This window comes from Plodia interpunctella, chromosome 12, assembly GCF_027563975.2.
Source record: "Plodia interpunctella isolate USDA-ARS_2022_Savannah chromosome 12, ilPloInte3.2, whole genome shotgun sequence".
Lineage (NCBI taxonomy): Eukaryota > Metazoa > Arthropoda > Insecta > Lepidoptera > Pyralidae > Plodia > Plodia interpunctella.
The window spans coordinates 7517957-7535572 of NC_071305.1; the positions used below are offsets into that span (position 1 = coordinate 7517957).

Consider the following 17616-nt stretch of genomic DNA (forward strand, 5'->3'; position numbering starts at 1 on the left):
TGTTCAATGTCAGAGATATAATAGAACCACTCCATATCATCCCGTGGATGTTGTACGAGGCGACTCAGGGACACATAGCCTTAAAGGCTGAGGCAGCAATAGCATTCTCAAAGAGGATTGACGTCCGGCAGCAGGTTATAAAATCGTAGCCAAATTTAATGGTTATTTTTTTACGCGAATCCTAGGCTTCGGGGCATCACAGCTCCGAATGTAATTACGAACACGTGAAGACGAAAGAGAGACACCTTTACTGAAGGCAAAAAAATTCTATTCTCACAAGTACAGTCACCAAAATAGATGTCAAAATATGTATTTTATATTTTAAGCAAACAAATATCGTGCAGCCGCGGCAAATTCCATATCAGTACATCCACTTTGGAGTAAAGTGCAGTCACTTGCACGAATTTCAGCTAAGGAATGGCATCGCGGGAGATTTTAACTCATTCAGTCGGAAAAGTGCTATAGTAACGCCGCAGCACCAAGTAATTTTCTTCAAAAGAAATACCTAGAGCAAATTGTCTCGGCTTTGTTTCCTATAAATACATTTTACACTGCATTCACAGTGCATTTTCCTTAATTTTGCCGGGAAAATAGTTTTTGCCTGCAACTCGCTAAGTATTATTTAACAACTTGTGTCTTATACAACTCAATTTGATAACAATAGGCTTCATTTTAAGAGACTCTTTAACTAAGACTCAACTGTCCGTCTGCTCTCATGAGCCGTGATAGTTAAAAGTTGTAATTTTCTCAGATTATGTATTTCTATTGATACAAAAATAAAAACAGAATGGAATAAATACATAAGGAAGTTTAATTTCAATTAAAATTTCAATTTTCCACACATAAAACGTTTTTTTTTTTTGCCATTTTTAATAGATAATGGTTCGGAACATATACATCTGGTTAATGTTCTTTTGAAAACTATCAAAATAATTTTAAAGTGAATATTAAATAATTTTACTATTTACTATAATTATCAAATCACACTTTCTTTAAATATATATATATACTCATAAATTTCATCATTTATTTTATTAGAAAGTAATCCAATCTCACTTTCTTTAAAAAAAAAATTAAAATCGAATGTAAAGTACATGGAATTTTTGAACATTGAGTACTTAGTACAAGTTATCAAGTGAACATAGTTTACAAAGTAAGCTTAGCTAGCCACAGTCTATCCTATTCACCAACATTGTGAACTATTTAGCACGTCTGGACACAAACGATCGATTTATTTTATCCTGTACACCTTTAGATATTGAGAACTGATGCCAAACAAACGACAACATATGCTGAAGCTACAAATAAGTAAGCAGAATAGATAATTAATCGGTATATACATATTATACATCCTAAAACTACATTCACTGTTTATTTGTTGACGAAACTTCGATCAAGATCGGATAATCTTCATGCAAAAATTTATTTTTTTTTATTTTTTTACAAGAGCAGCCTACTTTAATCTGCCGATTATTGACTGTATTGATAATTCTCTCATGTGGCTACGCTAACCTATATTACCACCACTTAAAATTTCTACAATCCCAACTAATAATGAAATTAAGTTTGTTTGTTACCTCTTCACGCATTATCTACTGGACCGATTGTTATGAAATTTGGTACATGGATAGAAAATAGCCTGGAATAACACATAGAGCACGTTTTATTCCGAAATTTCCACGCGACGAAGCACCGGGGCGCAGCTAGTCTCGTCTATAAAGGGTAAAAAATATTGACACTTGATCAACCATTCTTGACATTCATTTTTAATATTGCTATGACCAAAATCAGTTTTCTACTTTTCTAGTCTTTCTAGACCGACAACAAAGCTCAAGAAATATATATTTCTGTATTGTCTCTACTTTAGTGTCGAGGTGTTGCCAACAAATAGATCCACAGACAGCTGTTTGGAGCCATTCATTCGGCTTGTCAAGTAAATAAAATGTATTGTTTGTGAAGACTCATTTACACCTGACCGCACGTACACACTATTGCCAACTTTTGTCCATAAGATCAATTTATTTTCGCATCGGTGTGAATGGTGAGAGGAATAGAATCTTAAATAAATTGACGACCTCGGTGGCGCAGTGGTAAAGTTCTTGCCACTGAACCGAGAGGTCTCGGGTTCGATCCCCGGTCGGGTCATGATGGAAAACGATCTTTTTCTGATTGGCCCGGGTCTTGGATGTTTATCTATATATATTTATTTATATTTGTTATAAAATATAGTATCGTTGAGTTAGTATCCCATAACACAAGTCTCAGTCAAGTGGTTTGTCCTCATTTAAAAAAAAAAATATCCTACGAAATCATAAATTAAGTCGGAGAATTAAATCAAGTACAACAAACAGCATTGTCAAGTTACACTGCTGGGTCTCCATGTGGCGTAATAACGATGAATTAGCAAATCGACTGTACAATATAAATTTGTGTGACTTGTTCCATATATTTATTTATTTTATACAATGCAACATTATATACATATTTGAAATTTAAATATATAATATTTAGCTAATGAGATGGATCAAAATAGCCCCGGTTCACAGACGGACGTCGCTTTTAAGTAACAAAGTACTTAGGTAATAAGATCTATAATTAAGTATATCATTATCACGGATTTCGATTAGTAGGCTTTATTTCCACAGCCAGCATTTCACAGCGCGTCACAATGCGGGACGCTATTGCCAGCTAATATATTAGCAATATGTTTACCCGGCAGGGCGTTACACGAACTCGTTAATACACGTCGCGGTGCCGACAAAATATTGCCACAGAGATATAATAAAAGGATGCCAACATACGGGGTAAGATTTCGGTAGAACCCGCTCTGCATAGCATAAGCAAAAATAGGCAATACGACTGCCGCCACTTGGAAATGCTATCTAACTAGGTGTTACACATTTCTCTCGTCGGCGTCGGAGCCCAAGCTCGGCTTTCCTTCTTATTATTTTCTATTACACATGGTCTTATCGGCACTCTTGGTTATCGGATCATTGTCACGCATATCCTTGACAGCACTTCTATGTAAGTAGATGTACGATTTATATATTCATCACAAATTCAAAATATTTACATTAACTTAACTTTTGTTTATAAAATGTTTAGGTCTATTTACAATAAATTTTACTAAAGGCTTCTTAAATAAAATGGAAAATGACAATCTCAACATAAACCATTATGTAAAAATAAATATGCAAAGTTATTGACAAAAGTCCATTTTGCAAATTTTTGAGTCGCCTCAATGATCGTAAGCGGTAACTCATAATATTTAGCCGAATTTAGTCCCGTATGTCTCCACGCCTATTTGCACAAGCTTATAGCTTCTTTAACGTCTACGCAAAGATTAAAGCTCTCTTTTTCTACTTATACAGCTATACCTTTAATAGCTTATTAATCTTTAATGGTTATTAAAAGCTGTTCAATAAGTGCACGTGAAAATAAAAATAAAAATCTATATTAATTTATTGGAATAAGGTGCAATTAAAAGCTCTTTGTAAAGTAGCTTTACGATAAATTCCAGCCAGTCAACAAATTAAACTTTTAAATTGTAAAGTTTGTTTTAATTTAACAACAATTTGGTAAAACTTTTGATAACAAATACATATGTAATGTAAGTACCTAATTTGCGACGACATAAAAGGGAATTTGATGCTAACACTGACGCACATTTTCAAACAGTTTTGTTTCAAAGTTGACTGTCGATCGCTTGCCTGTTTTTTTTTATACATATCGCTTTTTATAAGCTTATATAGTTTTTTATTTCTTTTATTGCCAATAACTCGCAACAAAAACATATTAAGCGAAAAAATACTATTTTTTTTAAATCACGTAAATCCAAACTTCGATCTCCAATAACTCAATCTTAACGACTTCACCAAGAATAAGTCTTGTTGGAAACTATTAACTATGCAAATGCAAACGTCCTAAAAGTCCCAAGTTCGAATCCGGAATCGACATCGTGGTTTTGATTGGGAACTTCCACACTTTGGAATCCCGAATGATGTCGGCAGAAGTTTTAGGTACCTTGCCATTAATGAGAATTGAAGTACCCAACTTAATGTTTCAAGTATCGATACCAGAAATATCACTTAGGTTTGGTTTCACCAGTCAATTTTGTCGTTAACTTTAACTAACGCACAACAATGAAAAGTACGCCATTTTGTTTTATCTTTAACCTGGCGGGTTAAAGTTATAGTCAAAGTTGACTGGTGAAACCCACTTTTAATTTCAAGCGCCAAAGCACGGTTTTTCAGGAGAGCAAAAGAAGAAGAATAGTAGTCGATTGATATGGATCAATGGACTTCTCCATGGCAAACCACTCCATTGTTATTGCCAAGAAAGTCGTTGTATGTGCTTCATGACCACGACAGGACATTACAGTCGTATTCCTCATGGCTGAGGGTATGGGAGGTATAAGGATGCTGTGATTATCCATACCTGATGAACTTAATATCTAAATATAAAATGTTGTAATATTAGTATATATATCTCACTTAATATTAATATATATATTTATTTAAATATATATCTTATTTTTATATACCTATGTATGTATAATTTCTAGATTAATAAAATTTTGATAGAGCACTTCATAGGTTCTCTGTACAACTGTGCATGCTTCAATGGATTACAGATAGTTCTTATAATTAGAATTTTAAATATGTTCTTTTTTTGTCTGTATTCTGTTTGTGTGCCTTATGAATAAAAATAAAATAAAATAAAAAGAATATGCATTACGTTACAGTTGTCTTTTCGATTGAATTCTAATAATATGTAGGACCTTGGACCTTGAACATAGATAAAAGAATTACATTTTAAAGTTTCAAAAAGTATTTAAAAATTAAAGTTAAATCCTATTTCTGAGCTATAGAAAAGAGAAAGAGCTTCTAGAAATAAGACATCCTTATTTATTGAAACAAAATTATCAATTAAGCATGATTTAGACAATTTGAGAGGCAACAAATTAGGAAACAATTTTTTTTTTCTATCCAGAGATGTAGCAAAGTTGGATGTCCCATTTTCCCAGTTTTTAGAAGTTAATTATAAGCGGTTGTCTGCTAATGTTTGAAAATTATCAATCCGCAGTCATTGTTCTTAGAATTCCGCCGTAGAATGGAAGGGAATGAATATGAAATGTGAAGTGACGACCTAGTTTTCTGCTTATCTTATATTCCTCAGCCTTTTAGAGTTGAGCAAGACTTGAGCAATGCTCGTTCTTCTGCGAAATTGTTACTAAATTACTTGGCCTTTTTGAGATTTAAATTCTACATTGTTATTATTATGTTTTGGTTAAAATTTACTTATATAATTTTAGGATAATTTTGTATTGTTGCGTATTCCTGGTTACATTTGGAGCTGTGACGCCAAAGCCTCTGGCCTCTGGGTTCGCGTAAAAAATTTTGAATATTTTAGCTATTTTACAACCGGCCGCCTGACAGACGTCAATCCTCTTAGGGAATGCTATTGTTGACTATCAGCTGTTAAAGCTATCTTTACCTTAGTCGCCTCGTACGACATCCATGGGAGGATATGTATATGTGTCGTCACCACTCAATAGTTTTGTTGATGGAATACTTAATTGATAAGTAATTTTCAGGATATTTCATGGATTCACCGTCAGCTGAATATATAAACTTAATAATCTCCTTATAAATACCTTAACTACATTTAATTATAGTAAACAATACAGTCCGTGTTCCAAGGAGTTAGTGTCCACGATAAATAGCGCAACACTTGCTGCGAACAATATTAATTGCATTTTAATGTCAGTTGTAGCGAGTGGGCTTTATATACCTAGGTACGGCATGCTTGTTTTTCTTTTTCTTCTCTCCTCAGTTCGTAATGGAGCCCGTTTAAAATGCAAGGAATTAAAAAAAATGTGAAATGTATGGTTTTGGTTATAGAGGTTCCAAATTCTACTCTTCTTGCCCAACTGTAGAAAAATTGCATAGAGAGTGCATATTTCGCTATTAGGTTGGTAACTGTGTTAATAAATTTACGGTTTTGGTCTAAATATAAATGAAATTTAAATATTAATAGTTGTCAAGAAGTAAACGAAAATTTGAATAATTAGTACTGGTAATTATATTAGATTTAACCTATAGAAAGCTACACTATTCCTGTGTGATATAGAGTACTTCTTATTTCAATATTTTTAGCGATGCCCTGGAATGCGTGTTCTACACAATAAAAAACGTCTTTTCGGTCATGTGATGTCTCGTGGCAGTTTTAAAAATGTCATATAGCACTGGCCATCCACACACACACACACACGCAAAAAAGGTATTTTGCAAAGTGAGCGGGATTTTCTCCATCTGCCATTGTGAATACGAGTCTTAACAACGTATAGGGTTACATAATACATACAAATTACACACGCGGACAAGCACTTTATTGCGTTAATAATGTTGACCGTACCTGCATTATGGGTAGAATTAAATGGCGGCTGACTGTTGGTTGGAATTATAAAATATATAAAGAACGTATCGTCCACTTTATACTGATTAATTTTTAGTTCTTCCTAGACCGTTGGAGTACAATAGTAGAGGCCTTATCTGTGGACAGAAAATAAATAGACTAAAATTAAATTTGTTTTGATTAGTTCTTTACACATAATAATTTTTAAACATGACCATAATATAAATATAGTGCTATGCCATTTGAAAATACTTGATTGAAGCGAGCAAATCTTACTGGCCTTTATTATCACACTCTGCTGCGTGTCGAATATCCCGCCTCGTGTGCAATGATAAATGCACGCGTCTGTAAGATACAGTTTGTTAGGTATGGTTATATACAAGAAATATATTTATTTTATCTATGGTTAAATATGTAGTACTGTTGAACTAATGACATACGAGTTTTTTCGTATAAACACGAAGTCTAAATGTGTGAAGTAAAATGTCGAATTAAAATAAAAACACTAAGTAGTGCTAAAATGTTGGGATTAAAAGCAAGTGTGTTATTACTTGTTCAATACAAAATAGGCTTCTTTTACACATTCCATGTTCCACATCCGAGCTTACCCGGGACAGTGGGACATTAAGCAAATATTCCTGTAATTGCGTTGTCTGAAAAATGTGAAGATAAATTTTTCCGTCCGAGGCCCGCATACGAAATGAGTCCGCTATTTGAACATGCTAATTAACGTGACTTTATTTTTTTTTGTTAAAGTAATAAATAAATTTGGTTAACTATACTAAAACGTTGTTTCCTCGGGTTTTTCGTTTTTAATTCGTAATCTTACTGTCGCTTAATTAATTTATCTTTCAATTCCGTTTACTCAATTTCGCTTTTCTATTTTTTATTATTATTCTTTTTAACACTGTGTGGCTTCACCACTGAAAGGCCAATAAACACTTGGAACCTGTTCTGCCTTAGAGAATTTATTTGATTTAATGACCTTCCTTTTTGTATATCTACTTAAATCTACATAAATACCTATATTATAATATCCTTTCCAACAATGACGGAAACGATTCGACGTTACGTTTAGTACAGACAACAGCACATCAACCTACCCAAATTCATTGCAAACTCGCCGCTATTACCGCGCCATAGAGGTTCGTGCAGGGTAACTTGATGTCCCCACCGACGGGTTCCCATCTTGTCGCGATGGTGGGGCTTGGTAACCGGGGGGGCTGGTCTGACACAACCAACCACCCCGGTGAACCAAGAGGAACCCAAGGCCAGAGACTTTGGTGGGTGCTCTGGGCCTGGTAGACGGTCCCCTCGGTAGTACTGCCATTGGCTGGTGACCCGCCACCAGCCTTTGGATGTGGAAACTAGAGGGGACCAGAGGTGGGGTCGCGGGGTTTTGTCCTCCGCGACCACAGCGCGGCCGTGGCGCTGAACACGGTGCGGTGGGGCCGCAGGGGAAGAGGAGGAAGAGGAGAGTCGGTATGTCTCTCGACGATCCCCCTGTCCTCTGCGGCCGAAGGGTGGCTGCCTCTGTATCGGGCGCAATGTGTGGGTGTCACCTGCCTATCACCTATTGCGCCCGTACAGAGGCAGACTTGGGTGCCCTATGGCACCCAGGATTTTGTTGTGTGTGTCCTATGTATGTTGTAACCGCTGGTCCCTTCAGGACCAGTGGTCGGTGATGCCCGCTCCCCCCGTCAGCTTTCTGACTGGTGTGCGGAGTGGGCTTGATGGTCCACGCCACGCTCGCGTGGCGTAAGGGGCGGGTGGTTAGCACTTGTGCTTGCTGCCCGCCCAGGTCGGGGCCGAAAGGCCGGCCGGGGGGGCGTCGCGATGAAATGCCTAGCGACCCCGTGACGTCCCCCATAACGGCAGCGTGAGAACGCCCCAGGGGTTTAGTGGGTAGGCTGGGCCGACTAGCGGCCCAGGAGTCCCACAGTCCAGTGCTTTATGTACCAGTATGGTACATAAGGCACATCAATAGAATCTAGAAGAGCACGTCATCAGACCCTCTATGACCGACCCACTGCTTCTATCCTTTCTATTCTGGGCTCTATCCTACTCTATTCTGGGCCACCCTTTTCTAATTGTTGCAACGAATTTCCTTTACAATACAACATGACCGATCAAATTATAGGTAGGGTTACTGCTAAATTTGGGGATGGGTTGATAAACTGTGGTGGTAAGTTACATTCAATCCCGACATTACCATCAAATTCTCGTGGACATGACTACACACTTATTGGATATTTCATTCTAACGCTTAATAAAAATACTGCTGACTTGGCGGGCCCCTAAAATTCGCAGCACGTGCTCGACACGTCTAGACAGTAACCAATACCGCACCAGGCCGTGTGAGCCGAAATACACAAGTGCCCGATTACCATGTCAAAAGAATTACGGGTTGTTTACATCAGGTTTGTCGCCGAAAAATGGCGGAAGCTGGAGAGACAACAAATAAGGTACGTACTTAGTAGGTAGGTAAGTACTTACTGCCGACTTTGTAATTTTTATCTTTTTTATATTTGTTTGTTTTATCAATTTTGGGATTCTCGTAGGAAAGTCAAAACATGAACCTATAACGCCAATTTGCTTTGTTCTATTGCAGAGATTTTGTTTGGGATTTCATATGTGAAATTAATTTGAATTGTATGTACACAAATGAATTTGCTGAATAAAACTTTGCATAATCGCTCATTGTGGTTATGTGTAAATAGATATTAAATCACTCAAAAATACGCTGGTAAATTAAATTGATACAATATATTTTTATTCTAACATTTCACCTAAAATCGAACAAACACGCCGAACAACAAATACCTTTTTATCCCTCATTCATATTCCCAGGTTGGACTATAAAATGCACGCGAACTGGATCGATGGAATTTCACATTGGGAGAGTAAAATAGAAATGGAAACAGAATATAGGTATTTACAATTTCAAAAATATGACTTGACGACATCCGTGGCCTAATAATGGTCATCACGCCGGACTGCTACACTGGAGGTCCCGGGTCCGAACCACGGTCAAGATGAAAAATGAACTTTTTCAGATTGACCTGGGTCTTAGATGTTTATCTATATATGTATATGTTTTAAATATACCTATATTATACAATATAGTATCGTTAAACCTTACCCATAACACAAGTCTCGAACTTACTTTGGGGCCAACTCAATCTGTGTGATTTGTCCACACATAGGTATTTATATACTGTTTTCAGACACCAATTTCTAGAAATACTTAGAAAAATACCTAATTCTCTCGATAATAATTTTTTCTCTAGGATTTTCTTAATAATTATTACATTTTTTCTAGGAATCACGCAACTAGCAGACTTGTCTAAATATAATACATAATACAAAACGATTCCATAAATGCCAAATGAAAACATTTTAAATAGAAAATTATCTTATTATTGAATTTAGCATCTGGATGGAAGAGTAAGAATTTCAAATTGGATTTTATTACTTTTAACTTGGAAAATAGTATACAACCCATTCTTCCATAGCCATACCTACTTTATTATAAAGATAAAAGATTTGTATATTTGTTTGTAATGTAATAAACTCAAGAAACGTTCAGGAGGTCTGTAACATATGCTATTTTATTATTATTTTACGACGAGTTCAAAAAGATAAGTTAAAACTCTTTTTACATAAAAAAAATTAACGACTCGTCCAAAGTGAAGTTGGCTAGCTCAGAATCTCATTTTCTTTTATTCGGGCTCTTGGGAACCCTTTCGAGGGCTTCCAAGGGTGCACTGGATAGTGGCAATTAGTGGTTGCCACAAACATACTCTGCTTTTACTTAGACTAAAGAAACTAGTTAGGTACTTATTTGTTAAGAGGAAGAATTTGTCCACAAAAATCCTACCATTTGGTAGTTACTCATGTGGGCGTTTATTGTGTAGGAGGTACCTAATAATTTCGTGGAAATATTTATGTAAATAGGTATGTGACTAGGTACATTACTAGCTGAACTGACTAGTATTTATACCTACCTAGCTTCTACTTATTCATAGCATATTAGGTAATGTAGCGGGAAATATTTTTGGTAATAGGTTATTTTCATATGGCGCCATTTTTTTAGACCGACCAGGGTAATTTTATTATTATTTTGCAGTATATAAAGGAACTTATAATCTTAGTGGTAAACATTGTTCGAACTACCTAATACGGGCGTATAGCATGGCGTCCAGTGGAGTACCTACCTAGGTACTTAATTATTATCTATCAGCTCCAACATAGCTTTTTATCTACTTTTTAATAAAGTTTGATTCTCTTGTATTTATTTTCTTACCAAACAAACCCAAGTACCATAGAGTGGCCGCAAAATATTCATATGTAACATAGCTAAGAAAATTAATACTTTATAATGTTTACAAGAACTTGTAAAAATGTCAATAATTTAACTAATTACTAACTTATATATTATTTTAACTTTGCAATTACAGGTAATGTATAGGTTTTTTAGAAATACAATTTTATTTGGTTGAATTTGAATTGCGTAATTGAAAATGAGAAAGAGGCTGTTCTTATTTCAAACAAAATTACATAGCACCTACAGCAGCTATTCATGTCATGCTAAAATCTATAAGGATTGATGTTCAGGAGAGCCTTGCGGAATAATGGAAATGGCTTCGTTTCAATCAAGTCACGTCTCGGCCTTTGCCCAGAGACATCCAATGCAATGAATGCTGTTACTATCTACTGTTGTTAGCCTGAATTGAACCCACAGGTCTAATATTAAATATGGCTTAGTTGCATTATGGCTTAATATTTAAGCACCTAAGTTTCCACCATTTTTAGATACTTAGCGCGGTCGAAACGTCCGTACGTTCCGTATCTACGTAGGTACGTAACGGACACAGACAACATCGGAATTCTAGGGTAGGTACATACTAGCCATATTAATTAACTCTTCGGTTCGGTTTTTTTGTATTCGGAATCCAAACAGACAAGCAGTGTTGCCACTTTAGTGACTTTGTCGTTAAATTTGGGGAGATTTTAGGTTCAACAGCGATTGTCTAAGTGTAGGTACCTACATATAATTGTTGAAACTATTTTGGTGAATATTTTTACACACATTTTTATTATAAAATTTATTTCCTTAAAAAATCGTATTTTAATAACAAAATATACCTACTCAATAATTTGATTGATAAATACTACAGTTACGACAGCGACATCTAGTGATAGATAGTCAAACTATAACAGGATGGTTTGCTTACTTTAATTGATTATAATAACCTAAGTTAGGGTACCTAATATGGTTAGATGGCGCAGGCAACTTAACGTTTAGACAATTATTTTGAAAATGTACCTAAGTACCTAGGTATAAACTGAAGCTCTTTTTTCGCTGGCTTCCAATCAATAAATGTTATTTACGACTTTATTAGATCTCTTTTCGATTCATTTGGGTACCCAAGTTACAACCACCTATGTAGCATAATTAATACCTAATTTGAATGCAACCAGTAATTATAATAATAACATACGTATTATTATAATTATTGTTTGAATGTAGTAAATGAATTCATTCAATAATTTCTAATGATGTTATATTATTACAAGTATCTATTCCGCAACGTTGGCTACTGGGTCACACAACAAAACAATACACAAACCATATAACAGGTGTATATAACAGATATAGATATAATATAATAGATCCATATAACAGATATAGCAAAACACAGATGCGAATACGTTGAATATTACCCTCTTTTTTTCAATCGGTCAAAAAGCCAGTTTGATGTTTAGGAACCGCATCGACGATGATTCGGTAATTTTCAATAAGTTTGCTTTCATTGCGCATATTGTTGAAATTTGATTCGTTGATATGTTGTCAATTCATAGACGCACAAGTTTGACGTTAGTAAAAGTTCCTTTTTCATGTCCTTATCAAAACATAATAATGTGTTTTTAGCTAATGAACACTTCACGCTCATAGCCTTTACATAAAATTATCAAAAGTATCTGCCACATAGGTAATAATCTTTTATATTTTATTCGTTTCATTACATATTTTTATTCATTTCTTTAATATTCCGTTTACATTTGGCTCTTGTTAAATTAGTGAAATGGAACGTATTTTGACGTCCGCTGTACTGTCTGCTGGCAAAGAAAACGCACCTATCATTTTTAAGTTTGCTTGTCATTGCCGCTGAACACGGTAAACGAAAATAAAATACTACTACAATATTTACACCGATAAATGAGTGAAATTAATCAATTGTATTTACAATAACGTTATATTTAAAATATTATAAGTAGGACAGATCATGAGTTCAATCGGAACTGGTGTAAGTAACTATTTTCATAGGTTATAGTGTATGTGTTTAATTTTCTATTTTTACATCTTTTATAACAGTTTTAAGCATATACATTTTTGTACAAATTAATCATAATCAAATCTCTAGTTAAATTTATGCGTTTCAATGAACGATTGATTAAAAAAATGTTGCTTATTCATGTTGTGGAATTTCTCTTTTTCTCTTCCAGTATGACCTTTCGGCGTCTCAATTTTCACCAGATGGACGAGTATTTCAAGTAGAATATGCAGCCAAAGCTGTAGAAAACTCTGGAACTGTAATTGGTCTGAGAGGAAAGGATGGTGTGGTGTTTGCAGTTGAAAAATTGGTGACATCAAAATTGTATGAGCCTGGTGCTAACAAAAGGATCTTCCATGTTGATGAACATGTCGGCATGGTGAGTAACTTTATAATTGTAAAAAGTTCAACATCATTTAAAGATGTTTAAGTGTCAAATCTTGAATAATCTGACATTATTAAGATAAATTCATAAATAAATAAAAAAATAAAAATGTTCTGCTCTATTAAACAAAGTACGGACAGCAATTAATGTAGCCACATACTGGCTGAATATGATATTTATCAGCTAGTCTAACATAAAAGTAATAAGACCAAGTTTTCAAGGATTTGAACTGTACAAGACTATACATACATTTCTTACAAATTATTTTTGCAGGCAAAGCCAAAACTCGCAAAACTTGAAGGTCACTTTAATTTCATTGACACTATACAATCTATGCAGACCATTTCCCGCTCAGATTGTTAAAGCATCTAGCACATTATGTTTTTTCATTTCTCAGATACGCATTTAAGTTTGTTTACTGACTCATACAATCTTACGAATTATGTTTTCAGGCAGTTGCAGGCCTCATTTCTGATGCGAGGCAGATTGTAGAGACAGCTCGTTCTGAAGCGTCCAACTACAGATCTCAGTATGGAGTCCCAGTGCCTCTGAAGTATTTAAATGAGCGAGTGTCTATGTACATGCATGCGTATACACTCTACAGTGCGGTCCGTCCGTATGGCTGCTCAGTGGTTATGGGAACTTGGACAGATTATGAAGGACCACAGATGTATATGCTTGATCCTAGTGGTGTCTCATTTGTAAGTATGATTTTGAATTGATCTTGAGAACTATAATTGCACATATCTTGGAAATATGAAGATACCAGTATGATTCACGTATGGTGATAATGTATGTAATGTCACTGATAAAACCCATAGCACAGCTTGATCTATATTTGGCCAAACTTTGGGGTTTAGCCATAATATAATTATCAGATTATGGTGAGTAGTCCTCTCCAGAAATAGGACCAATTGATATCCTATCATGGACGTCATTTAAGGCGCACATAGCCTAGGCAGCAGCTGAGGCAAGAACCTCATACCCTAGTCATATATCAGCCTAATTTTAGGCTTATTTTAATTCCAAAATGTATGTAATGTAAGGATTATTTTTATATGTGAATTCCCCGAATATAAGCAGGGCAGGATGATAGACATGACTAGTCAAGGGAGTATAAATCGAATACCTTCTAGGCAATATAGTCTTGTGCCTGCTTTTGAGCTCGCTGACTTTGCTGCATATACTTCAAATAAATATTGTGAATTTTTATGATGAATAAAACATTGACCTTTTCAGTCTTACTTCGGCTGTGCTGTAGGCAAAGCAAAGCAGGCTGCCAAGACTGAAATTGAGAAATTGAAACTTGCTGATCTGACCGTCAAAGATTTGGTGAAGGAAGCCGCACGGATGTGAGTATTTTATTTCCATTTTGAGGCGTATGATATCACCTTAAATAAACCATAATAACTAACCTAACCTACCTAGCCTAAAAGTTAATTGTGCCACGTTTACCCAAAATATTTTATGCCAATACTGGCATGCCAATGAACAATAGGGCAAAATAAATTATGCGAAACAAGGGACTCCTCATACAGCATTTAAGACTAGAAACTTAACCTTATCTACAAAAATAGAGAATGATGAAGGAAGACAAAGATATTTATTTTATCTTTTTAGTGACTATAATAAAAGGTTGTGAGTTTAGAAATAATTTAGTGCCATCTTTATTTTGTTCATCGAACTTTTATGTATTTACAAGTTGCTTGCTAGTTACATTTTAGTTCAATAGATGGCGTTGTGCGGGTTTATTATTTTGCCGGCTATACATTCGCGGGTCCACCATTGTTCGGCGAACTGTATTTCGATTATGTATAGTATAGTCGGCATATTATTAATGTCAATGCGCATGAACGTAGATTGCGTCGTTTGTTTGCCTCTTATTTTCTGCAATAAAATACCACTAATGTACGTCAAATCCGCCAAGTTTAGTAATGGAGTAGTATGCCGTTGCCTTCTCCATTTCATACACAAGTTGATAATCAACCAGAGTGCAAATTTCCTTCACCGATTTTCTTACACGGGAAGCAAATGGTAAATATAAACTACGGCACGAGTACGATTCGAACGTGGGCCCTTTCGGTTCACAGGCGTCTTAACCATTACACCACCAGTTTAGATAAGGTCTAACTGGTAAAATAAGAAGTTCTTACGGGAAGGACACCACAATCATAACCAGTAGACCTTTCGGTTTCGGTCTTACCTACCCATTACACCACCGCATCATTATAATAAACAACAACGTTGCAATAATAGGCTAGGTGACAAATTTTTGTTTTGATGACTACGAAGACCCTTATATTAATAGAAACACCTGTGAAAAAAATACTGTGATAATGACAATGCTTTCAAAGATATAATATTAAAATCACACATTTTTACACTCGTCCTAACGCTTCATACCGACATGCAGTAGTGACGTCACAACTTGCTAAATTGTTCATTAAGAAAGCTATGTTTGCTCGACAGTAACATTAAATATTACGTTTATGGTAGGTAACGACTTCTTAACAAAAGTTTTTACGAAATTTTTTTTTTTTATGATGGTTAAATTTATTTTTACAATTTCATACTTTATGAAAAAGGACTTTCCATTTCCAACCAACTTTAAATCTTCGTATTTATAACCATTGTTACGGTCTATGAATAATCGTAACGATATATAAATTTTATCTAGATTATACATATTGTTTGGAATGTCTACTCCAGCATCTACTTAGTGCACGACGAGCTGAAGGACAAGCAGTTCGAGCTGGAGCTGTCGTGGGTGTCGGCCGCCAGCGCGGGCCGCCACACGCTCGTGCCGCGCGAGCTGGCGGCCGAGGCCGAGACTCTGGCCAAGCAGGCGCTCGCTGACATCGAGGACTCCGACGAGGGCGACATGTGAACTTAGATTAAACTTTTATTATTATACATTTGGTGTTTTATTTTCGGTTATATACTTTGTCCAGGTTTCCCTGTGGTATCTACTATCGCTTCTTACATTAGACAGATTTTTTTATGATCATACAGAATTGTTATTAGTTGGAAAAAAAATATGATCTGTATTGTGTACCTATAGTGTTTATGGGCAAGAAATGTTATTATATTTGGTACTTGAATATATAAACCGGCGACATTACAAAATGGCGCCGTGTCACAAAATGGCGGCTTTATTTAAAAATAGCGCTGTTTTGTAAAGCAGGCAATGTCATGAGCTACTGCTTGAGTTCTGAAGCTGCGAGTTATATTGTTGCTAAGTCAAATTAACGTTGGTTTCCTGACTTTTAAAATATTTTAATAAATCAGAAGTTATCGTCACCTTTGCGACAGTTTTCATACATTTGTCTGAGAATGAGACCATAAATTTGCAAAGATAATTGCCCATAATTTATCTTATGGGAATTTTTATGATCATGTAATTTTTGTTACATGATTATAAAAATTGCTCATCCACCTGCCGTAGAAACATCTTGACTGGTAATTTATAGGTCCAGATCGGGACGCCACTTACAGTAGTTTAGGGCTCAGACTGTGTAGGGTTTATAGAATATGTCTACCGCTGAATATGTCTAATCCCATGTGCAAGATTTTTACAATTTTTTTATTGTAATACTTAATTGCATACACTTTGCCACAAATAGTGTATCTCTTGAACAAAGGGCTTGCCGGCAAGGCCTTTTAGACTTGAATACGTTCACATAAAAACAAAATTTAAATAAAAGCCATCAAATAGTTCATGATTTATTTGTATTGTCAATTTATGAGTAATATCTCACAATATTCCAGACATTCTAAGAACAATATACAAACTTTATGACCAATATTTAATTATGACTCGCGTATTTATAAAATGTACAATATAATCTCATTCGTTTTGGACTTAAGTATTTAAATATTTACAAAATATTCGATCTGATAAAATTGTATACAATATCTATATAGTTTAGATTACAGTGATATAAATACATAAAAAATAACAGGAGCTAACAGTATTTACAAGATAATCAGGTCATAATATGTAAGCTTCATTGATTCATTCTTGCTGCGTGGTTACCCTCGGATATAACTGGAAAAGAAAGGAAGAATCATTTAATATTTTTCCGTTCAAATAACTAAATGAGACATGGGTAAAAAATATCCGATTCTAAATGAAAACATTACAGACCACGCAAGAACAAAAAATAGTCGTTGCCCATGCCCTCTTCACGTCGAGTCGAGGGTTTTGCGATGTGCCAACGTCATCGCGTGAAAAGGACATATGGTAAGGACACCATAAACACAGAAAACCCAACATTGACCTCGTTTTCGTGTTGATGTTTTATCTTGGGTTGTCCGGTTCGTCCACCATAACACTCCTGCCACTTGGCGTAATGACACCACAATTATGTTGTGATTATGGTCTCCAACACCAAAAGTGTCGCTCCAAATGTTAATGGTCATCTCATCGCTTCTGCCATCTGCTTTTGCGAAAGAGATAACGCGAGTGTATTGTGA

General features: G+C 35.4%; 2 protein-coding genes across 10 annotated transcripts in view; one reads left to right on the plus strand and one right to left on the minus strand.

Annotated features, from left to right (window-relative positions):
* The first annotated feature begins 12558 nt into the window (after positions 1 to 12558).
* On the plus strand, positions 12559 to 16053 carry Prosalpha7 (Proteasome alpha7 subunit). Its single transcript, XM_053752851.2, has 5 exons — positions 12559 to 12728; positions 12928 to 13134; positions 13593 to 13841; positions 14380 to 14492; positions 15850 to 16053. The coding sequence occupies exons 1-5, from the start codon at positions 12708 to 12710 to the stop codon at positions 16025 to 16027; spliced, it is 768 nt and encodes a 255-aa protein (XP_053608826.1). The 5' UTR covers positions 12559 to 12707; the 3' UTR covers positions 16028 to 16053.
* Positions 16054 to 16850: 797 nt separating this feature from the next.
* ASPP (Ankyrin-repeat, SH3-domain, and Proline-rich-region containing Protein) overlaps positions 16851 to 17616 on the minus strand; it is a 275934-nt gene continuing 275168 nt past the window's right edge. For all 9 annotated transcript variants that reach the window (XM_053752603.1, XM_053752606.2, XM_053752605.1 and 6 more), the window contains one exon: positions 16851 to 17188. In XM_053752603.1, coding sequence (XP_053608578.1) covers positions 17156 to 17188 — 33 coding nt within the window. In that variant the 3' untranslated portion in view covers positions 16851 to 17155. The remainder of the gene's footprint in view (positions 17189 to 17616) is intronic.